Source organism: Scylla paramamosain, chromosome 38 (genome assembly GCF_035594125.1).
Source record: "Scylla paramamosain isolate STU-SP2022 chromosome 38, ASM3559412v1, whole genome shotgun sequence".
Classification (NCBI taxonomy): Eukaryota; Metazoa; Arthropoda; class Malacostraca; order Decapoda; family Portunidae; genus Scylla; species Scylla paramamosain.
Genome location: NC_087188.1, coordinates 7,456,235 through 7,480,167, shown reverse-complemented (window position 1 = coordinate 7,480,167; position 23,933 = coordinate 7,456,235). Strand labels below are relative to the sequence as shown.

The following is a 23,933-nucleotide window of genomic DNA, read 5'->3' as shown; positions in this document are numbered from 1 at the left end:
ATTTCCTTGTACATTGACCTTTTTAATGTTTCTTCATACACCACACATCTATCTGTTCTATTATTTGTCTTTTTTAATCCTAGTTCCCTCTTCATGTTCTCTGCTGTTTTATTTTTGTTATTTTTTGTTACAAAATTTTTAAAATTATATTTCTTACCTGAACCTCCACCTCTTTTCTTAAAATGTCTTTTGGGAGTCATTGTCTTACTTGTTGTCTTCCACTTTAAGGATTATATATTCTCTTGAATCTCTTGAACTATGTTTTGATTTCTTTTGGTATTAATCCATTCTGTCCCATTGCATGGCAGTCTTGTGCCTATTTACTGTGGTGCTATGTAAAACAGAACTATTTCCTGTACTGTTTGTCACATGAGACCCTCCCTCTCCACAGCGTGCTTCGAGGGACTGTGTGCGGCATCAGTGGTGATGCTGTACCCAAACCTGCGGCGCAGTGTGGGGCTGCAACGCTACTCTAGTCTTGGGGTAGGGGGGCACCAGGGTGGAGCAGGTGGTGTGCTTAACAGGAGTCGCAATGGCTCCATCAACACCAATTCGCTGCCTTCGGGTCTGGAGCCCACCATCGTCAAGCAGACCAGCAAGCACTGCCTCTCACCAGACGACATTGTGGAGAAGTACCGGGAGGCCATTGTCCACTACAGCAAGGTGAGGCACCACTTTGCCCTCAACCAGGCACTGGCAATACCACTTTGTCTAGCTGTAAAGCACTTGGCACTCACACATGACTGATGTTGGATACTTATGTGCAAAAATGTTATTTCTTGGTCATGTGTTACCTTCATAAGTTGGTATTTCCATGTCAAATACTTTTCATGAGTCCTGGTGATGTGTAGCATGGATGGTTAGGTGGGGATGCCACTGTGATTGGATGACAGTGCTACATTTCTGAAGTGGGGATTGGGTGGCTCTGAGGTATTATTATTTTTATTTTATTTTTTTACATAGGAGGGACACTGGCCAAGGGCAACAAAAAATCCAAAATCCAAAAAAAAAAAAAAAAAAAAGCCCACTGAGATGCCAGTCCCATAAAAGGGTCCAAAGTGGTAGTAAAAAATTTAAGGATAAGTGTCTTGAAACCTCCCTCTTGAAGGAATTCAAGTCATAAGAATGGAAATACAGAAGCAGGCAGGGAGTTCCAGAGTTTACCAGAGAAAGGGATGAATGATTGAGAATACTGGTTAACTCTTGCATTAGAGGTGGACAGAATAGGGGTGAGAGAAAGAAGAAAGTCTTGTGCAGCGAAGGCGTGGGAGGAGGGGAAGCATGCAGTCAGCAAGATCAGAAGAGCAGTTAGCATGAAAATAGTGGTAGAAGACAGCTAGAGATGCAACATTGTGGCAATGAGAGAGAGGTTGAAGACAGTCAGTTAGAGGAGAGGAGTTGATGAGACGAAAAACTTTTGATTCCACCCTGTCTGGAAGAGCGGTATGAGTGGAACCTCCCCAGACATGTGAAGCATACTTCATACATGGATGGATAAGGCACTTGTACAGAGTTAGCAGCTGGGGCGTGAGAAAACTAGCGAAGATGTCTCAGAATGCCTAACTTCATAGAAGCTGTTTTAGCTAGAGATGAGATGTGAAGTTTCCAGTTCAGATTATAAGTAAAGGACAGACCGAGGATGTTCAGTGTAGAAGAGGGGGGCAGTTGAGTGTCATTGAAGAAGAGAGGATAGTTGTCTGGAAGGTTGTGTCGAGTTGATAGATGGAGGAACTGAGTTTTTGAGGCATTGAACATTACCAAGTTTGCTCTGTCCCAATCAGAAATTTTAGAAAGATCAGAAGTCAGGCATTCTGTGGCTTCCCTGCATGAAATGTTTACTTCCTGAAGTGTTGGACATCTATGAAAAGACGTGGAAAAGTGCAAGGTGGTATTATAAGCATAGGAGTGGATAGGACAAGAAGTTTTGTTTAGAAGGTCATTGATGAATAATAAGAAGAGAGTGGGTGACAGGACAGAACCCTGAGGAACACCACTGTTAATAGATTTAGAAGAACAGTGACCATCTACCACAGCAGCAATAGAACAGTCAGAAAGGAAACTTGAGATGAAGTTACAGAAAGAAGGATAGAAGCTGTAGGAGGGTAGTTTGGAAATCAAAGCTTTGTGCCAGACTCTATCAAAAGCTTTTGATATATCCAAGGCAATAGTAAAAGTTTCACCAAAATCTCTAAAAGAAGATGACCAAGACTCAGGAAGAAAAGCCAGATCACCAGTAGAGCGGTCTTGACAGAACTCATACTGGTTGTTAAGTGATAGATGTTTAAGAATCTTCCTGTTGAGGATAGATTCAGAAACTTTATACAGGCAGGAAATTAAAGCAATAGGATTAGAATGGTCACCCTTTTTAGGAACAGGCTGAATGTAGGCAAACTTCTAGCAAGAAGGAAAGGTAGATGTTAACAGACAGAGTTGAAAAAGTTTGACGAGGCAAGGTGCAAGCACGGAGGCACAGTTTCAGAGAACAATAGGAGGGATCCCATCAGGTCATAATGCTTTGCATATGACCGAAAATTTGTGATTTTAGTTTGTTCACAGTAGTTTCAAACTGGGAGAAATTTTCTTATAGCCTTAGCCACAAAGTTTTATTGGAGTACTGTATCTGAATTGATTGACAGCTTTTTACCCCTTCCACAGTACCGCAATGCTGGTGTGGTGGAGACTGAGGCCAGCATCAAGGCAGTTCACGTCCTCATTGAGCAGAGGAGATACCTCATGGCAGCAGAGTTCCTCTCCAATGTGGTGTTCATCAACCTCCAGCTCTCTGATGAGGAGAAGGCAAGTGTGTTGTGATGCAGACTTTGACATTGTTCACATCTTCATATGGGATGAAAAGTGCAGAATGAAGGTGGCTGATGGCATTGGCAGCATGATGGGGGGGAGTGGTGGGTGGTGATGCAGTAGTAACTGACGGAAGAATAAGCTAGTGTGTGTGTGTGTGTGTGTGTGTGTGTGTGTGTGTGTGTGTGTGTGTGTGTGTGTGTGTGTGTGTGTGTGTGTGTGTCCAGTTCATGGTCAGTGGTCAGTCTCACCTCCCTCTGGAATGGTGCAAGGAAGTCCTCCACTAGCTGCATGGCCACTTACCCCATTGTCACTGTTTCAGATTGCCCGCTTCAGTGCCCTGGCAGACTTGTACCATCAGGTGGGATTCCAGCGTAAGGCTTCCTTCTTCCGGCGTGTAGCAGCCATGCGATGTGTGGCTCCCCAGAACCAGCAGCCTGACTGGGGCCAGTGTTACCGCCTGCTGCTGCAGACCCTTGATGGCTACAAGGTCTGTCTGGACCCTCTGGAGTTCAGGAAAGGTGAGCCTGATATATTTGTGTGTGTAGTCAGAAGCTATATTGTGGTGCTGCATGGAACACTTGGGCCTTCAGTGTACATGCAGTATCATGTAAAACAGGCAGCTTTACATGACAGTGTTCTGCTAAGTGCCTGCTATGTATCATCAATAACAGTAGACTTTGTGTGTGTGTGTGTGTGTAAATGAGGCTCATCAACAGCTAAAAAGACCTCAAGGAAAAAGTCCACTTAATTATTGTTATGTTAATTTTGTTCATGATTATGTTAATGAACTTTGTCAAAACTGTGACAAATGCACAAGTTAAGGTCTTCTCTGCCTCTTGTATACATGATCTGATGTGTTCTGTGATCCTACTCAGATGGAAGCCAAGGATGGCCATCCCTGCAAATTCAGATCCTTCAGGAGCTTGTGGGCACGTCACGAAGGATGGGCCAGAATGCCCTCTGCACACGTCACCAGGCCTTCCTGGGTAAGATGGGCTGGTGGTTGTCAAGTGTTGGATGTGCTGCCTGCATGGTCTCATCAGGACCTGTGCACCTGTTTGGGTTGGCACTTGGAATGGTATCTGATAACTATCATTTTATTTATATTTTGTCACCTCTGGTATCTTTAGTTTGTGATGAAACAAGACCTAATATAAGTGTTTCCTTGTGTGTGTCAGTGAGTGCCATGCTGCCACACCTGAAGGACCCAGAGCGCCAGGAGACAGCCCTCATGCTGGAGTCCCTGAGTGCCCGCAGTGGCAGTGGTCCAGCCCCACTGGTGGTGCAGGAGACTGGCATCATCATTCCTCCTGTTAACTTTCTCAACATCCCCACTTGCAGGTGAGTCTGCACACCTTGAAGCATCCAAATGAATGGTGGATTTGGACAAGACTGTACAGCATCACAAAAACTGGCTCATGTCCCTCTTCCTCCAACAGGCGAGTGCGCATTGTCTCTCCAGCAGGAGGCCGGAAAGCTGAGAAAAAATCATCACTGATACCTGAAGATGACAATGGACCCTTCATCTTTTCACCCTTCTCCTCCCTCTCCAATAACAATGACAGGAAGTCTCAGGGAAAAGTCGGTGAGTGACTCTTGTTTGGATTCTTGACTGGAAATTGTTGAGAGGGTGAGGCAAATGTACAGGGCAAGAACTTTGTCACTAAGAGCCCTCCAGTTTCTGACCATTGACTGTCATGTGTTCCTCTCTCCTTTCAGACTTTGACTGGGTGGAAGGTGATGTATGTGAAGTTTGTCTGGAGCTGGAGAATCCTATGCCTTTTGAGCTCAAAATCACAACCATGGTAAGCTTTACATTTTAAATTAGACACATTATTTGCTATTTAGAAATATGATTTGTCAAGTAAGGATAAAATATTTACAGTAATTATGCATTCTCAGTCAATCCTAATTTGTCCTCTGTGTTACCATCATTCACTTGGTTTTCACGTACCACCCTAACTCCATCGTAGTTGCATGGCAGTGACGTGTTCATGGTTGTCCATTTGTGCCTTGATGCGTTGGCTGTTGCTCCATGTGTGTTACCTGTTACAGATGCTCATCACAGAAGAGGTCCAGTTTGAGTCCTGGACGTCCACCATTGTGCTGAAGAATGAGCGCGGACTGCAGTCAGTAACCCTGAGGGGCAGGCCACAGGGATCTGGGCAGCTGCAGATCACTGGATACTCCTCCACAGTGATGGGAGTCACCAGTAACTGTCGCTTCAAGTTCCTGCCTCACCTGCGGACGCCCCAGTACACTATCAACGTGGTGCCTGCCCTTCCTATGATACAAGTGAGTTCACACTTTGCTTGACATCGAGAGAACCACCAGACACCTTACAAGGAAGTGTGGTATATTCTTGAATCCATGACTGTTCTTTAATTTGTGCTGTGATGCAGTATGGTTGTGCTTCAGATCCTGTCTGGCAACAGCAGCACGGGCAGTCTTGGGGCAGAACAAGCCGTGGGGGAGGAGTGCGGCAGCCTCCACCTGTCCTTGTCAGCCGGGGAGACTCATGAGTGCTCGGTGGTGCTTCACAACGTCTCCTCTCAACCTGTGGAGGAACTCGCTATCACCCTTGAGTCAAAGATGGATAAGGATATGCTGCATCAGGTACATGTTCATTGTGCTTTGTGACTGTGAGATGCTGCTCACTTACTTACATGCTCATGCCTTGTGACTGAGGACCTCTATCCCTTGCTATGATTGATGTAAGATCTTGCTTTTTTTACATGGATCTTTAAAGTTACTATCATTGCTACTGTTTGTATACAATTGCTTTTAAATTATTTTCTTTTTTTTTTTAGTTTTCTGTTCTTTGTAATGTGTCACACAATTTAGAAGGTTTGTGGTATGATGTATAAATTGATATAATGCATAGTACAGTGTTAGGCACTTATAATTGTGATGGGTATACAAATAATGGCATTGAGTTACAATGTGTTGTGCCACAGGTGTTTCAGTACAGCCGAGAGAACCTCCAGGCCCAGCTGCCCATCCCCCCTGGTGGCCGCGCCTCCCTCACCCTCTACGTGTATGCTGCCTGTGACTTCCTTGCTCCAGGGAGACTTGACGAGTCCCTGGAGACCACCAGCCTGCTCTCCGGCAGTGAACCACCATCCCTGGTGTCTGGCGGGCCCCCCTCACTTCCCTCAAGACAGTCAGTGGCCACCTCCAGCACCCGTGCTGCCCCTCGTGCCCGCCGTGCTGACTCCTCTGCTTCACTGCTGTCCTCTCGCTCTGGCTCCAGCATGAGGTCTGGCTCCTCCTCCTCGACCCAGGCAGCCACCTCCAGCGTGAGGACCCGCACCACGGCACCCACACCAGGTGAGTGCCTACCACCCACCCACTCAGCACACCCTACAACTGTTTTCCTTCTTGGACAATCTGCACACATAGGTAGAAGTGCCCACCTGAAAATCTATTCCTTCTCTTCCAGGCTGCAGCAACAGGACTCTGGAGGCCAATCTGCTGGTGAAGTATTCTGGGGGTGCTGGGATGAGTGCTGAGTACTGCCGCAGCACACAGGTGGGGGTGAGTGTGGAGGTGACACCATCTCTGCAGGTGACGCGTTGGGATGTGCTGCCGGCAGAACTCCCCCACCAGTGCTACGTGGTGCTGGACCTGCTCAACTGTGCCACCCATGAGATGGACCTCCACTACACTCCCACCAAACATATTCTCATCGAGGCAGGGGATTCCTGCCGAGTGCCTGTGCCTGTTGACCGCTGCCCCCTGGCCACCCTCACTGAGGTACTTGTCCCACACTACAGGAAATGTCTTAAAACAAGCCCCAGTATTAAGTCTCAACGTTAAATCTCAAAAATTCATTGAGAAAAGAAATTTCATTGTGGCACCTATATTGGTTAGTGGCACAGATCTTTGGAGGTGAATTAATTATGGCTTTGATTTGATATAGATGGTTCAGAGAAGCAGCTGGATAACTGCTTTCATAAATACAGTGGAACCTTGGTTCTCAGACTTAATTCATTCCTGAATACCATTCAAAATCTGAAATGTTTAAAAACCAAAACTATTTTCCCCATAGGAATCAATGTAAAATGGATTAATCCATTCCCAGAGACCAGTCTACACTTTCTTAGCAGCTTATGACAGATGCTCCCACAACCAAGATGGCTGCTTCACAACATCTCCAGCTCACAAATTATTTATCTAGAAAGAATGTAATGAATGAACTTAGTGACACAGAACTCATCAGAAGATACTGTTTAGACCAATCTAGTTAGGGAAGCCTTACAGAGGAACACAGAGAGGAGCAACCCACTTACCACCATAATGAAGGTGATCATAAAACTTAGACATCTTGCAGCTGGGAAAAGCTACTGGAAAAATGCAGTTGTGTTGTAGTGATGGCATTAGGGATCATTGAGAAAACCACAGGTGGCTCAGGATTACTCCAGAGCACCGAAAACTGTTTGTTTACATTGAGGCTTTTCAATGGAATCACATTTACCGTATTTCAGAGATTGAATTAGTGTTTTACACTGTGTCCCTTCTCCAGATATATATAAAAATGAAGTAAATATTTATAGAAACTATAAATTAGTAACAAACAGCAGCTTTTGCTGGTTTTTAGTATTCATAGTAAAGTAACTTTGTTCTAGAACTGAGTTATGGTACTGCAACCAAAGAAATAATTAGTTCAAAATTTTGTTCAAAAACTGATTTGTTTGAAAAGGGAGGCATTCAGTAACTGAGGTTCCACTGTTTTCTAAAATCAAGTTCATATATTCACATGTTAGGAAACCTGTCTAATCTCACTTTCATTTTTTCCAGGATGGCAGAGAGAGTGAGAGTGGGTGGGGCTGGTCTGAGGTGCTGGGGGGGCATGTAGCTTCCCTGGTAGAGCTGCGCTGGACCCTTGGCCCCAATGATACCCCTGGACGTGCCTCCCTGGCTGGCATAACCTTCCCTCCATCCACACATGACCTCATCACCATGGCTCCCATACACTGGGGTGAGGCATCAAGAGTGTCATCAAGTCCTGTGATCCATGTCTGATTCACTGTGTTGGTTTTATATAGTAACCATAATGTGATGTTTAAAAAACAATATCCAGACACTATATATCCTAAATAAAGTGGCCATGATAGGGTTTGACAAGACAACAGCTTTCTGACATAGAGAAAAAATAGCTAAGAAACATATTCAGTTGATTGTAACTACAGCAAGCCCCAAAAACAGTGACATGTACTGTGACTGTATTAGTAACGAATGGTTAACCTGAGGAGCTTTTGTATTTTGAAACCAAAGCCAGCATTATTTACATCAGCTGTCACAGTGTGTTGCCTTTTGTTTACAGATGTGCAGGTTGATGGACAAGAGGTTGTAGGTGGGACAGAGAACAGTGGTGTGGTGGGCCGGCCGCTGCAGCTGGGTGTGGGCATCACCAATACTAGTGGGGCGCCTCTACCGCCCCTCAGCCTGCGCATCACAGCCTTCCAGGACCACCAGAACGGCCACCTCAACTACCGCCTGGATGCCAAGATGACCACCATTGGGGCTACCAAGCTCACCACCCCACAGGCATGTTGCTTCACTGTTTTTAAGCACTCATTATTGATCCAGGCCAGGGATGGTTACAATATGACATGAATTTTTTTCCTTCTTAGCCAACCACAATAGGAAGAAAACTTTACTGAGTCTTTTAATATATCATGACTTGTGACAAGGTTTGTTTTTCACCATTTTACAGCTGAAAGAAGGCGAGGAGTTCCAGCATTGTTGTGGACTGGTGTTCTTCACAGCAGGTGTATTCAAGGTTGAGGTGACTTGCTCCCCAGCAGCAGTGGCAGCACAGACCTCCTTCTATGAGAACATCACACCAGCCCACCAACATGCCTGGAAGTTTGCCCCACCCCTGGAGATCACAGTGACTGATGCCTGAAGTGGAGGCACCCACTGACCTGAAGGTGGTGAAGAGGCATGCTGGAAGGTTGGTCTACTGTATATGGGGTTGTATGGTTAACAGTTAAACTAAACCAACACCTGCATCTAACTTTTGTTTTGCTGCCCAATGGAGACCTGCCACGCAGCACACTGTAACATAGCATAATGGTGGGTTGGGTTGTTCTGTCTGTAAACTTTTTTGAAACGGTAGTAGTATTTTCCTAATGCAGTATTATGCTGGTGGTCTTCCTTCTGGTAGCCCAAGCTGGGGTACTGTTTACTGCCTGTTTTTGCTACTATGAGGAGTGTTGGAAAACGAGCTATAAAGCCTTGTGTTAGCAAGACCCGTAGGCCCACCTAGTTGTGTGTGTGGTGTTGTCACCCCTCGTAGCCGCCCTCAGGACTAATGCCCCCAGATACTACTCGGTTGTTCTGTTGTTGAAATACTACTTGGTGTTTATCATTCGGAGGTGTGGTAAGAATGCATTTTTCACCTGTGGTCAGACTTTTAACCATTGGCAGTGGAGGGCAGACATGTCTGTGTGAGGGTCGTGTTTGTCCTGCCTCAAGTACCTGGCTCCCTCATCAGGCCAATTGGAACAGTGAAGTGAAGTACCTCCATGAAGGTTGCAGGAAACAAAGCTCAGAAACTTTGCCTTGATTCATGTCATTCTCAAAAGGGGTGTGAAATTATATGACAAAATACTGTATATGAATTGCATTAATACAACCAAAGTACCATAGAGTGATATGTATATTAAGCACAGTTTATATAGTTATTATAAGGTGCCCTCATGATGTACTGATTGATATGTACAACAGCACAATATTTGTGCATTTTGAATTTTGTGATATGTATATTTGAGTGTATGATAATGTAAAAATTGAATGTATACAACTCCTGCTAGTTGCTGTTTAGTTGTTGTTGGCTTCATTTTGCAACACTTTTTTTTAAAAGGATAAATTCTTCTGTATTCCTAAAAACAGTTTGATGGTTGAGACACGAGTGTGCTCTTCTACCTTTTTCCTCCTCCTCTACAGGAAGAACTGAATACTCAAACCATTTTTTCTTATCTCAGCAAGGGGTCCTGCACCACTACCTCTGTAACACTCAGCTCATGATGGAAAGTTGACCTCAGAAGTGTCTGTTTCTTGCCAATGCAGACTTGGTGCCTAAGACGAACAAAAAAGCAGATTCTTTATATCTTAAGTTAAAACAAAGTCATGAGGACTGCCTTGCTCTTCTTCCCTACCAAAGAAAGCAGCTGGAGTCTACTTGATGCTCACCTCACCAGCCCCAGACCCAAGGGTGTTATGGGAAGTGCTGTAGTCTGTTTGCTCTCATGGGACAAAACAGGCACTGCTCCCTTCACTACACTGGCTGACGTACCTCACGGTGCTGGGATATCGTTGTTTGTTTGTCAAATCATTACTGTTGTTGTAAGGGACATTGATTTATTCTTTTAGACACACCAAGTCTTCTGCTTCTGAGACATTATGACAAACTTATCATTTGGATTATGTTGATCAAAATTACTAAGTTATATTATTTAAGTAATCTATGTTGGGGCAGTATCTTTTTTGTCACATGGAAATGAACAAAGTAGGATGATGGTGCATAAGATAATAAATATCCTTAGATTAGTACAAGTAATAAGTATAATTTCCTATGTACTGTGCCCATACTTTGATAAAAGCAGATTTCTTAAAGAATGATAAGATCTGATGCATGAATGAATAACTCAGCATTTTGGTATGATTAGTATTGCACAGGATTCCATCATATTAGATATGTGCTCTTGTCTTTACCCACTTGTATGCTGCCCTGTCCTTGGTCCAAAGTCTCATAAGATGTGATTATTTATGCCCTAACATCACAACTTATTTTCTTCTTAAACAAAGTACTCACTGTGCTCTCTATCATTATTTATAAGCCTGTTACCTTACTCAACCTTACAAAGTTAAATATCATCAATAGCTTGGAAAACTGTTACAACTCTGATTTAAATTTGTTACTGGTTGACACTGTGGCCAAAACCTGACTATCTCTCAATGACAAGTCTACTCTTTCCCACCACCAACAGTAGATGCTTATATAGAGCCTCAGCATCTTACTGAAAACTGGTTCTGTGGTGCATGAACAGGGCAGTGTATCGATGGATAAACACAACATACAACTTGAATCAGTATTTTTCATGTAGGAAAATGCACAAGACAATGTTAATTTATAAACAGTGGCAAGTAGTGGACAAGAAAGGCATCCAAGGGTATGTCTGCCTTGCTTCTCTACCTGATTGTCCTCCCTGAGCCTCTCAACACCCTTGCTGTTTGGTGCACTCACTGTTTGCCGCAAGCCTGAACCCACACTTCCTCATTGCTTCCTGTCACTCAACAATAAATAAATATCTTTTCCCACTTTACTCTCTTTTTTCGGATCTTAAGGTGCAGAAATAACTTCAGCTCAAACTCTTACATGTTGAGCAATAAAATTATTAGTGAGAGATTATTCAAGTGTGTGTGTGTGTGTGTGTGTGTGTGTGTGTGTGTGTGAGTGAGTGAGTGAGTGAGTGAGTGAGTGAGTGAGTGAGTGAGTGTGTGTGTGTGTGTGTGTGTGTGTGTGTGTGTGTGTGTGTGTGTGTGTGTGTGTGTGTGTGTGTGTGCGCACAAGTGGAGTGCCAAGATATGTGAAGAAGGAGCAGGCGTTGTAGCCTCTTATGTGCCTGGCAGTAACTATACTGGGTAGCGTCTGTTAATGCTATGGTTATTTTATTTCAGACTGATTACTGATGTATTTATAAATGTTGAAAGACAAATTTGGTTTTTTGTTATGTATATGATTTAGCATTTTGTTTGATATGTTCCACCTGAAAATCACACCATAGATATTATTGTAAATCCTCTCTATATTGTTATATCTGTATATATGTTCATATGGACCTAATAAAACGTCAATTTAGTCATGGGGAAATTACTGTTCCCTCACTATTAAGGCAGTGTCTAGTGAACTCTAAACAGGTGGGGGATCGTTATGCTCTTGTCTGTCTGATGCTCTTTTGCTATAGTAATTTAGTGGAAATGTTTTGCAATTTTTACTCTATACTCATCTTGTATTTCACAAAAGGTGGGTAAAAGGAACAGTGAAAGGATTGGCAGCCCTCTCATCTGCAGATGTCCCTATAATGAGACAAAACATGTGTTGTACACCCTGCTTTATGGGAAATCAAATTGGTTTATGGATATGTAGATAGATGAATACATAACATTAACGTTTTGAACATGAGACAGAAAAGCTCCACGAACCACTCAGGACGTATACCAGATGTGCCTTTGATGTTTCAGCTGCAACAGCATTGCATATAATTGACTGTGTCCATAGTCTCACCAGTGTTTTAACAGCTAGTGTTGTGGCACTGCAGCAAGTTCCTTAGGCGATTACACCTAGAATTGGTTGAGACGCGTCCCTGAACCTGGTGTGTTCATTCTGTTACGGAGTTTGTGGTGGAATAACTGTCTAAGATGATGCAGATGTCTGAGGAACCGTTTGTGGAGTTGCTGCTAGTGGAGGTACTGTTTATGGAACGGTTGTCAATGGAGAAATTTTCTGAGAGGGTGTCAGAGGATGGACTCTGTGAGGGGAGGATGGCCGTGGAGGAACTTTCTGAGGACGGGTTGTCAGTGGAGGAATTTTTTGAGCTGGGGCTTTTTATAGAGGAATTTTGCATGTTGTCTGAGGAGGAGCAACAGATGGAGGGTCTGTCAGTGGCATAGCAGTCTGTGGAGGTGACGTGTTCACAGGATTCACACGCGGGAGAGGAAATTGTGGACGCTGCCTGAGGATCGTGAGGGCAGCAGCTGCTCTCCCCAGCTGCCGGTGTTTGTTGCTGCTTTGTTAAAGACACGAGCCTCTCCATAAGTGGCAGGATGACTGGCTCCACACTTTTCTTCACGACGGGTTCCTCTTTCTGTCTAATAATGACCTCCTTAACAGACTTGTCTTCCTCCTTTCCAAAAGACTTTCGTTTCTTTAGTTTTCTCTGCAATTTCTTCACTTTGTTCTTGAGATGTTGCACCTCTTCAAAAAGTTTTGTTTGGTTCTGCTGTTCGCGTATCTGCGGAGTAAGTTCTACCTTCTGTTTGCCGAGATTTTTTCCCTTAGGTTTCTTTATTTCAATACGTTTCTGGTGACGCCACTCTTTTTCTAAACGTCTGCGTCTCTTATCCGGAATACGTTTTTGTTCACGGCATTTACGTTTTTGCTTGGTACATTTTAGACTACGACTGAGCGACCGAGATTTAGGTGGCTCCTCGACAGCGACAAGAAGATGGTGAGGCCTTCGGCGCGAGGGTGCTGCGGCGCGCTCTTTGTAGTGGCCGCAGCGGGAGCGGGAAAGGCAGCGAGGAGGTTTGACTTGCGCCGAGTGAAGGCGCTGAGAGTGACGGGAGCTGTGAGGGTGGCGGAGCGAGTGGCGACTTGATGCATGACTCCGCTCCTCGATCTCCATGAGGTCTTGGCCATCATAAGGCTGAGCGTGCATCTGTACTGCGTTGATTCTTTTAGCGTCCACTTGTACCAATGCGACGCCCGGTGTTGAGTCTGGCTCGCCTGCCGCCACGGTCGCCACGAGCAACGCTAACAGCACCTCGCAAAGAACCTTTATCGACATGGGCCACTCAAGCAAATTATATATAAAAAGAGACTCATGGGCCATAATGGGAAGTTTTAGCAATGACTCAAACAAACTAGACTGATCCATACAACTGTGAGGGCGATTATCGACAGTTACATGGGACTATAAAACACCGAAAATGGCCAGGTGTATTGAAGAGACCGAGAAGCGTGAGAAACTAAGATGAATAGCCAGGTTTTTGCTTCCATTCCTAAGACATCTCGGTGGCTTTGGGGAAGACGACAGACAACTCTGTCTTTTTACATACAGGCTTGTTTCGATTTCTTCATTACAAAACTTTCCATTTGTTCCGATAAGCCACAAGAAGCTTTGTGTGTGTGTGTGTGTGTGTGTGTGTGTGTGTGTGCGTGTGTGTGTGACGATTTGTACACTCCCGCCATGAGCACACAAGGTCACGCACATTACCGCACACGGCGGAATGTAAACATGTGGACAGATTTATGCGGCACCCAAGCATTACGTTCATAACAATAACATTCTCGACAATAACAATGATCTAGCTATACGGGGAAACTTTACGACGAATTATTCTTTCAACCTGTCCGGTTTTCTGAAGCATAATAATATTCTAAACGCAGATTACAATAAATCATGTTAAGGTACGGAAGTAAAGGCATCACACACACACACACACACACACACACACATGCCTCAATCGCATCAATGACTTTTACAGGAACTGCTCAACTTGACAAGCCCGTGTCACTGCGTCAGGATCAGATCGATAGGCCCAGGAAGTGAGTAATTCTCCTTCTTAGAAACGCGAATGGCTCTTATCAGAATCGTTCCAGAGACCCGAGAGATGATCCGCTGGTTTCTCATGGGTGTCTGTTCAGCTGAAGTGCAGAATCTTTGTTAAACTATCACTAAAATCTTGAAAAAAAACGCTTATAAACCTCTATCATTTCCACTGCAGGCTGTTAAAGATGTAGAATATTTAAACACTCGTTAAATTATCACATATAATCATGAAGACACCCTTGAAAATCCTGAAAATTTTAACAGCCTCCATTACAGACAGTTAAAAGGTGTAAACACTTGTTAAAAGATCACTAGAATAATGAAAATACCTTCGGAAACCTTCACAATTTCCAATACAGGTTGTTAAAGACGCAAAAAGAAAAAAAAATACTCTGGTAGGTACAGGGTACGAGAAAGATTTAGGAGTTATAGTTAGCTCTGAACTCCGTCTAGGAAAACAATGCATAGAGGCCAGAAACAGGACAAATAGGGTACTAAGATTAATTTTTAGGAGTGTTAAAAGTAGAAGGCCGGAAGTAATATTAAAGTTATACTTGGCGCTGATCAGACCTCATCTAGACTACGCTGTGCAGTTCTGGTCCCCACATTACAGGAAAGATATAGGTCTATTAGAATCAGTATAGAGGAGAATGACTAAAAGGGTACAGGGGATGAGGAGTATTCCTTACGAGGCGAGACTGAAGTTGTTAAATTTACATTCTTTAGAGAGACGTAGGTTGGGAGGGGACCTGATAGAAGTCTTTAAGTGGTATAAGGGTTATAACAAGGGGGATGTAAGCAAAATTCTTAGGATCAGCAACCAGGGTAGAACAAGAAATGACGGGTTCAAGCTTGAAAAATTTAGGTTTAGGAAGGAGTGGTAGATGAGTGGAACGGACTCAGTAATCATGTTGTTAGTGCTAGGACATTAGAGAGCTTTAAGAGAAGATTAGACAGGTTTATGGATGGGGATAATAGATGGAAATAGGTAGGTATATTCCATACAGGGACTGCCACGTGTAAGCCTGGTCGCTTCTTGCAGCTTCCCTTATTTCTTATGTTCTAATACTTGTTAAACTATCACCAGAATCATGAAAACATCTTTGGAAATTGTAATAACTTCCATTACAGGCAGTCATAGATGTAGAATACTTAAGATGTTACTAGGATCATGAAAACACCCTTGATAATCCTAATAACTTCCACAAGAGAGCGTTAGTAGTAGTAGTGTGGATAAGATACTGAAGCGCTGAAGAATGTTCTCGAATGCTCCTTAAGCCAAACACAGGCAGGTGAGGGCATGATGGCCAGCATCCTGCCACGTGTGTGACGCAAGACCTTGTTCCCTTTATAAGTTTCCGCTTCGATAAGAACAAAGTACAATAAAGAATGCGGCCGGAACCAGATAAAGGTGGATATCGAGGAAGTGACGCCGAGATGAAGGACGCGTGCACCAGATTTGTCACTAACAAGACTTTCGGCACGTTCTTGTCGTCCAAGATCGCGCTGGTCTTCCAAGCCCGATCTTCGGTGAAACCAAGATGGCGTAATTTTTGTCGTCAAGATTGCGGCGATCCTGCTTCGAAGACGCCGGGTAGAAACCAAGACCGATCTGCGATGAATCCGTAGCACGCTCCTGAGGTGTCCTGGGGCGATCTTGACGCTTTTCCTCCTGAGATTGTATGGAATACCGAGAATTTGTTAATTGTTCCTGTGTGTGGCGGCGTGCATTTGTGAGGCAACGCGTGTGTGCATGTGCCTCCTTGCTCCTTTGTGTGTGTGTGCGTGCCTGTGTGTCCTTGCCTCTGTTCATGCCGCTTATTTCATTCTTTCAGATGTCTTAATGGTTTATCATTTGTCCTTATTTGTCCTTCCTGTTTTCCTTTCACCCTTCTTTCATTAAATTTCTTAAACCTTGACTTCCAGAGAGAGAGAGAGAGAGAGAGAGAGAGAGAGAGAGAGAGATGACCCACCCACCCACCCACATACACAAGACACGACGCTTATTCGTACACACAAATAAACAAACCACCCATCATCCATTGACACACACGCACGCTTCGTGACATCCCGTCATGTTCAGGTTACTACGAAGACCAGGGACAGAAACTCACCCAGCCTCTGCCTCTCATTGTGCGCACTAAATTACTGTGATTATTCGAGATAGAGGAACACTGAAGTCTGATTCCGGTGCCTCCAACCCTGTGATCCTCAACTGTACAGTGAGCGGATGGCAGACAAGTAATTTTTGAGTTACAGCCAAGTGTTGTCCCCGAGCAGGGCATATAAAGGAAGGACGCGGCCAGTGGGATTCAGTTCAGTGTCCCCGTGGCTTAGAGGTGAGTTGTGTGACGTGTTCTGTTTGGGTTCATGTCTTGTGGTGCCGTGCATGCGTGTTGTCTGAATTCATCTCTCGGTTTTGTGAGTGTTGTGTTTGTGGTTTGTTTTCAGTTTATACTTACAATGTGATCTATTTATTTACATGTTATTTTTTTTTTCTATTTATTGGCTAGGATTTAACGTTTATGTATCCTCAATTACGTAATGTGCGTGTTCTGCATGTTGTTATGTGACCTTTTTGTCTAAATTTAATGTTTTTTTTTCAATCTTTAATTAATATCCACTCTCTTCCAGTATTCTTGTAATATAATCTGTTATTTAAATTCATCATCAGCAGCTGTCTTGTGTAACTCTCTCTCTCTCTCTCTCTCTCTCTCTCTCTCTCTCTCTCTCTCTCTCTGAATGTCTCCTTATTTTTTAAGTTCTTTCCACTCAAGTTAATCAAAATCCTCCCACGTGATCCAGACAGAGTGAAGTTAAGGAAGTGGTGATACTGACTGATAGTGATGGTGACTAATAATGGTGATCTTTAAATTTCAGGATGACAGGCATGGCGAGACTGATGGTGATGGTGGTGGTGGTGGTGATGGTGGCGGTGCCATCTAGCGTCGCGTTCAAGCTCAAGTCAGGTTCTTGTCCAAAAATACCTGGCGTGGAGACTCTGGATATGGAAAAGGTGAGAGAGAGAGAGAGAGAGAGAGAGAGAGAGAGAGAGAGAGAGAGAGAGAGAGAGAGAGAGAGAGAGAGAGAGAGAGAACATTATAATACAATTTGTTATTGTCGAGGACCATAACTATTCATCATAAAAAAAAAGAAAAAAAAAATATGAAACTGAAAAAAAATGCCATCATAAAGAAACAACAACAACAACAACAACATTATTCGATTTTCAGTCTTCAATTTCTCTCTACGTAATATTTCCTTCACCATAGTCAATATTTTTTTTTTCACTATTCATTCTATTTACATATCAGCACTATCATCACCATTCTATTATCATCCTCACTATTATCAACATCTACATTCTCTTCCGTATCATCGAAATTTCCTTAACATCTTCATTATGATCTACATCCTTTTCACTGTCATCACCATTCCACTGACACCTTCACCATCATTCTACATCACAAGGCTTTCTACATTCTCTCACCCTTATTCTGTCCACCTTCCTATTGCAAGAGTTAACCAGTATTCTCAGTCTTTCACTCCCTTTCACTGGTAAACTCTGAAACTCCCAGCCTACTTTTGTATTTCTCTCCCTATGACTTGAACTCATCCAAGAGGGAGGTTTCAAGACGCTTTGATTCTGAATAACCGTTTTGGCTCCACTTTTAGGGACTGGTACCTTCAGTGGGCCTTTTTTTTTTCCCAGCCTTTCTGTAGCCCTTGGCCAGAACGCCTCTTACATAACAAAGAAAAAGAAGGAGAAAAGACTTATTATCACGATCTAAGGTACAAGGCATCATTTGAAACATCATAATTTTCATCTTCTTTAACATCATCATTATAGTAACACCAACACCACCAGCATCCACACCATCCTCACCGCCAGTCCACTAACACGTTCACTACCTGGCGCTCCACACAGTTCCACGGGATGTGGTACGTGATGGAGAGCTTTGATGGCAGGGAGGAGTGCGTCACATGGAACATTACGAAGGGCAACGTGAACGGCACGTGGTACATTCAGGAGATGAAGGGCTCTGGGATACTGAACGCCGTGGGTGTCAGCGGCACTTCCCTCACCACCGGCACCCTCACCGAGGCTTCTGACGGCTCGGGGAACATGAGGGTCAACTGGCCTCTCAGTGAGTACTAGGGTTCTAAAACGTTTTATTACTGTGACTGCCACGTGTAGGCCTGGCGGCTTCTTTGCAGCTTCCCTTATTTTCGTATGTTCTTATGTTCTCACACAGATTACTTGAAATGGTCACATATATGATTAGTCGGGTTCTCATGGGTAGTTTTCCTACTAATGGTCTAATGTCCTTGTTCACTTAGCACTAGCATCATAAAACCACAATTGACAACTCCAATAACTTACACTAGAGCATCTTAGAAGTTGTCGCCAAATGTTTAAGTATGCGAAACAAGTGGAGTTGGTGAAGTCATAGAAAGACTACACAAGCCACGTAACTTATCAAAACTTTGCACATATTGGCGAAGGCTGCCCTAATAATAAAAGTTAGGTTCGATTCCCCTTCAACCCTGATAGATACCTCACTTAATTCTCTTTTTTTTATTTATTTATTTATTTTTCCAATTTGATGGTCTGTCTATTCATCTTGTTTGTTGAAGAAAGTAAATCTGCGGATGAACTGTAGAAATAAACAATGAACCTCCCGAGATGATCATTCTGGATACATTTGCTTCTAATATTGCCTTTCTTATCATTTTAATTTTTATAGGTATACTAAAAATTAGACAATAAAGTTCCTAAGAATATAATTTTGGATATAATCGCTTCTAATAATTGTAATGCCTTTATTATTTTTCTTTCTTTATTTATTTATCTATTTTGCTTTGTTTTATTTTATCTGTTTACTTCATCCTGTTTTGTTTCATTGTTTTTATTTTTTGTTTTGTTTGTTATTATATGTATTCACTGATTCATCTTATTTATTTTCTCCTCTTCTTCCTCGTCCTCCCAGACTTAGCAGGGTCGTACGCGTTCACCGTACACGACACGGACTACGACAACTACGCAGGAGTGGTGATGTGCCAGTCGTTCCTCCTCGCTCACAGGCAGAATGGCATCGTGCTCTCGAGGACGCCCAAGATCAGGGTGGACCAGAGACAGATGGTAAGCACCGCCTGAGCATTGCATCCCCCTGTCTCTCTGTGCCTCTGTCCGTCCGTCCGTCCGTCTCTTTCAGTGTCCATCTGCGCTTCGGTCTGTCTCATCCCTCGACACTCTTTTATTAATCTTCAATGACTTTAAGTAGTTATTTCCTCTCTCTCTCTCTCTCTCTCTCTCTCTCTCTCTCTCTCTCTCTCTCTCTCTCTCTCTCTCTCTCTCTCTCTCTACACAGCAAATTTCACTCAAACTGCCATTTCTCCTATATATTATCTATCATTCTTCTTTCCCACTGTCTTACATAAGCATTAGCATTACAACCTTGCAAACTTTGAACAATTCGTTCAACAATCCTACTTCCTCTCCTCCAGGCACGCGGGAGATTCGAGGGGCTGGTGGTTGAGTACTACACACGAGTCAAGCAGAGCATTTGCCAGCGCTACCGCCCACCGATATCTGGCGGCGCAGGGAGCTCGGATGCCGGCCCGCTAGGCGGCTCTGGCGGCGACATGTCTCAGGAGCAAAGGAACAGGGAGACGATTGGAGACCAGTTTTACGGCTACATGCACGATCACTAACATGTGTGAATTGCTCCTTTTTTTAATCATTATGGTCGTATTCGTAATTAAACAATTCGGCGCCTCGTCTCCACTACTTTCAGTAAGCTTTAATGTAAGTTATAAGGATTTGAATGGGCTTTTCCTGATTCTTGAAATATTTTATTTTTTATTTTTTTTTTCAAGGAAAAGGAACAATGGCCTAGAAAAAAAAAAGGCCCAACGATGGTTCCACCCAACGATGGTCCCAAACGGATTATCCAAAATTGGAGGATGGCCGTGGGAAAAAACACTCGTGGGAATCTGACTAATAATCTCTGCGACCTTTTGAAGATTGTCGTGGTGAGAGAACATAAGAACATAGGAAATAAAGGAAGCTGCAAGAAGCCACACGCTGCAAGCTGCAAGGCTTACACGTGGCACTCCCTGTATGAAGTAGAACCAAAGCAGTTAAGGATACGAGTCTCACTATCTGGGTATGTTTACGAATACATTACTTATCATGTTAACCTTTCATCGTTAATTAACTCTTTGACTCGAGCTAAATTGTGTAGTCAAATGGTCTGTTGCAGTCACCTTGATTTCTCAGGACTGTTAATGCAACGTCACGCGTGTTAATCATTACGAGTGTGACCTTACACGATTTTATTGAGCCAAATGCTAAAATGTCGTAAATACTCGATCACCTTTGATGTCAGTGGTGTATTTTGAGATTATAATATAAATCTGCACCAGACTTTTCAAATAAAGTTAATGAAGAATTTAGCGCAGTCAAAGGGTTATTTCCACTGTGGCTTATTGCTATATTACTTGCTTACTCAGGGTTGTTCCACTACTCCCTTGACTAGTTATGGCCATGAACTGCTTTATGCACACTGTGCTGCACTACAGCATTACTTTTGGGATTCAGGAAAAGTTTGAGACATGGAATGTATGGATACTGTTTCCCATTACTATAAGGAATACATGTATTTATGATCCTTTGGAATCTATGTATATCATCTGAAATATACTTTTTATCTCTCTGAACTGATGACTTGGTCAACCATACAGTAGATAATCAGTGGTACACATTGCAGTATTTCACACGTACATCTTTATTTTTCATCATCGCAGTGTAGCCATTCAAAGATATCTGCACATCATCCTCTTTTATATTCCCTTTTCTCTCTCTGAATTCATAAGCCAACCATACAGTAAACAATCACATTCCTACACATTGCAGTATTCCCCACTATGCGCTTGTGTCATTCATCATCACAGTGTAGCCACTCAGAGACACCTGCACATTATCCTCTGCTACGAGACCGAGTCACGCGAGGCGAATCATTCCAGACACCACAAAAGGATGTAAATATTACGTAATACTCGGCACTCAGTCACAGAGGCTCGGAAACTACGGGAATCATGCGACGGGAGACGATTCAGAGACGACCAAGACATGGAATGTAGGATGTAATGGCACAGCGCGGTGCTGAGGGAGCTTCTCCAAACGTAACACTCACCCAGAAAGCGTAACGAACACGTAACACTAGTCACTAATGCTTTAATGATACACTTCAAAACCGCCCTTGTACTTTACCTCAAAGCAACACACACACACACACACACACACACACACACACACACAGGGTCACCGCGCGCGCGCGCGCCCAGTGCGGAATTGATAATGGGGAGTTTAGTAAAGTAGTGAATGTCACCAGGCGGCAGCACCAGACATGTCCCTTCTCACACACACAGGAGCAATATCAAACATGCCTACAGTGTCATTCTATATACATAAAGATGCAATAAGCTTATATAATATATTTTTCTACACAATTTCTTCTGCGTAGTAACGCAGGTAAAATCGAACTGTATTCATGAACAAAAATATATAAGTTGATTTTCTAGTGACGTCTTTCTAGTGGTATTCAGATTTATTCGGTCATCTCGAGATTTCAAAAAAAAGTACGGACACCTTTAATCGGAAGCGTATTAATGTAGACGACAATAAAAATGAAGACAGCATGTCTGTGCCACTCAAAGCTCCAAATTACATAGATCAACTCCCTAGTATATGAAAACAACAATTTTAATTGGAAATAGGTGACTCGAGTGTCCTGGCGAGAGTAATGCTGTATATCTAACCAAAACAAACATCTGAGCGGTGCGCCGTAGTTGAAGTTAACAAACACGTAGGTGGAACGACAACCAGTTAATTCCTGCTGCAGTGTCCATGCCACTACTCCATGAACCAGTGGCTTCCTGTATTCCTCTCCCGTTACGCCAGAGCAGTCCCGAGAAATGCTCGTTTTGGTGTTCGATTACTTCGCCATGTCGCTCGCTTCCTAAGAGACGCTAAAATCCCCACGGAAATAACTGCATCCATACACCACGATGTTACTGAGCATGTTGTGTCACACTGCTTAGTACAGTCTTATTTTTTATCTTTTTCCTTGTCCAAATCAATAACTTCTATACTTGTAATATGTTATTCAAAATATTGATAACAGTATTACTAAATAATCAGAAAAAAGATATTTGTTTCGACCAACTTCTCTCAAAATTATCCATACAAGATATTTAAAAGTTGATGCAGAATTTCTGAAGTAGCATAATGATCAAAGCTCTATGCATCTGATTTACAACAACAGTATTTCAGCTCATGTCATTAGGGGAGATGCAGCAGCGACGACACCTGGCAGGTTAGTTCAGAAAACTCCCCATTAGAACTGTTGTCTTTTTCTTTCATTTGTACATTCCCACCCTTTCATTACGTATTTTTTTCTTCTTTTTAATTCTGCGTAATAATCACATGGGTCTATGTACAAGTAAACTTTCCCTCAGCTAGGATCTCAAGTGAAGAGAAACACAAGAAACCATTTTTTATCAGCACTCCATTGTGTTTGTGACATGTTCCACCAAGTAATGACATGGGAAGACGCCCACATACGTGGAGGCTTCCACTTTTATGTTATCGGTTAAGTGATTTAACAGGATGCAGTGTTACATGAAGAAAATGATTGATTCATTCCGTTTGTCTGTCCATTGTGTGTGTGTGTGTGGGTGTGTGTGTGTGTGTGTGTGTGTGGTAAAGTCAGAGGACTGCTCAGTGTACCAAAGAGTTTCGTCAAAGATAAATTACCAGAAACTGTTGCGCAACCTCTTCTCCCCCGCCCCTCTCTCTCTCTCTCTCTCTCTCTCTCTCTCTCTCTTTCTAGGAAGGTACAGTACATACACACTGTACTTGACGAATTGATTAAACATTATAGTTATTACATCCATTGATATACGATACGTTCACACGATGAGACCATAACAAAATAAGTAATAATGAAACTATACACACACACACACACACACACAAGGGATGATCCGGACGCAATCACCGATAGCACAGGAGTATGCACACACGGCAGCACACTCTTCATCTCTTTTTATGCCGTGACCTTTGGGGACACATCCCCTCCCCAGGCTGTGTGACTGATAACACTAAAGACCATTTCTTTTTAATGAGGGAAGGGCTGAGACTAAAACCCACAGGGGAGCCGGTGTACCACTCAGCTTACTCGCTACGACCACACAAACATGCACGTACACTGTTTAACAGTGATACTAAAGAAGAAGAAGAAGAAGAAGAAGAAGAAGAAGAAGAAGAAGAAGAAGAAGAAGAAGAAGAAGAAGAAGAAAATCATAGATAATCGTGACTGCAAAAAAAAAAAAAAAAAGTTCACTCTTTGATGGACACAGCTAGCCACTTTTAAATGAGTAGTGAATTATCGCTAAGCAGCATATCCACAACATTATAAACGGCATCGCTATAAGTATCAACACAATTCTAAATGCGACAAAAGAACATTTTACGAAACAATGTTATGTTGACGAATGAACAAGGAAATTACACTAGAATTATCTTCTTTATTGCATGATTAAACTGTTGCATTCTCCCTAATACGCCTGAAACATGGACGAGTTGGTGGCCACTCGTGACGCTCTGAATAAAGATGGAGAGGATGCTGCTGTGTGTCAACATGTTCCTTTACATTATCTTTACATAATTCCATGGTACAGATCCCAATAATCCAAGTATTTTGAAAGCTAAGATAAACCTGT

At 43.0% G+C, this 23,933-nt stretch overlaps 2 protein-coding genes across 5 annotated transcripts in view; both read left to right on the top strand.

Moving 5' to 3' along the window:
- LOC135091674 (protein brunelleschi-like) overlaps positions 1 to 11,673 on the top strand; it is a 37,741-nt gene extending 26,068 nt beyond the window's left edge. For 3 of the 4 annotated variants that reach the window (XM_063989511.1, XM_063989512.1, XM_063989513.1), the window contains 14 exons: positions 392 to 663; positions 2,656 to 2,796; positions 3,122 to 3,320; positions 3,678 to 3,788; positions 3,981 to 4,143; positions 4,242 to 4,387; positions 4,522 to 4,607; positions 4,858 to 5,097; positions 5,221 to 5,418; positions 5,760 to 6,132; positions 6,245 to 6,558; positions 7,603 to 7,783; positions 8,129 to 8,352; positions 8,522 to 11,673. In XM_063989511.1, the coding sequence (XP_063845581.1) occupies positions 392 to 663; positions 2,656 to 2,796; positions 3,122 to 3,320; positions 3,678 to 3,788; positions 3,981 to 4,143; positions 4,242 to 4,387; positions 4,522 to 4,607; positions 4,858 to 5,097; positions 5,221 to 5,418; positions 5,760 to 6,132; positions 6,245 to 6,558; positions 7,603 to 7,783; positions 8,129 to 8,352; positions 8,522 to 8,713 (2,840 nt within the window). In that variant the 3' untranslated portion in view covers positions 8,714 to 11,673. The remainder of the gene's footprint in view (positions 1 to 391; positions 664 to 2,655; positions 2,797 to 3,121; positions 3,321 to 3,677; positions 3,789 to 3,980; positions 4,144 to 4,241; positions 4,388 to 4,521; positions 4,608 to 4,857; positions 5,098 to 5,220; positions 5,419 to 5,759; positions 6,133 to 6,244; positions 6,559 to 7,602; positions 7,784 to 8,128; positions 8,353 to 8,521) is intronic. The other variant, XM_063989514.1, reaches the window with a different exon arrangement.
- A 5,346-nt stretch (positions 11,674 to 17,019) lies between these two features.
- On the top strand, positions 17,020 to 20,867 carry LOC135091673 (apolipoprotein D-like). Its single transcript, XM_063989510.1, has 4 exons — positions 17,020 to 17,160; positions 18,073 to 18,292; positions 19,136 to 19,287; positions 19,653 to 20,867. Exons 1-4 carry the CDS (start codon positions 17,026 to 17,028, stop codon positions 19,857 to 19,859), a joined length of 714 nt encoding a protein of 237 aa, XP_063845580.1. The 5' UTR covers positions 17,020 to 17,025; the 3' UTR covers positions 19,860 to 20,867.
- The last annotated feature ends 3,066 nt before the right edge of the window (positions 20,868 to 23,933 follow it).

Bases quoted from the DNA above. Each gene is read 5' to 3' on its own strand.
- LOC135091673 (XM_063989510.1), top strand. From the start codon at position 17,026: ATGACAGGCATGGCGAGACTGATGGTGATGGTGGTGGTGGTGGTGATG. The intron at 18,293-19,135 runs GTGAGTACTAGG...TCGTCCTCCCAG, and splicing joins GAGGGTCAACTGGCCTCTCA to ACTTAGCAGGGTCGTACGCG. The intron at 19,288-19,652 runs GTAAGCACCGCC...CCTCTCCTCCAG, and splicing joins GGGTGGACCAGAGACAGATG to GCACGCGGGAGATTCGAGGG.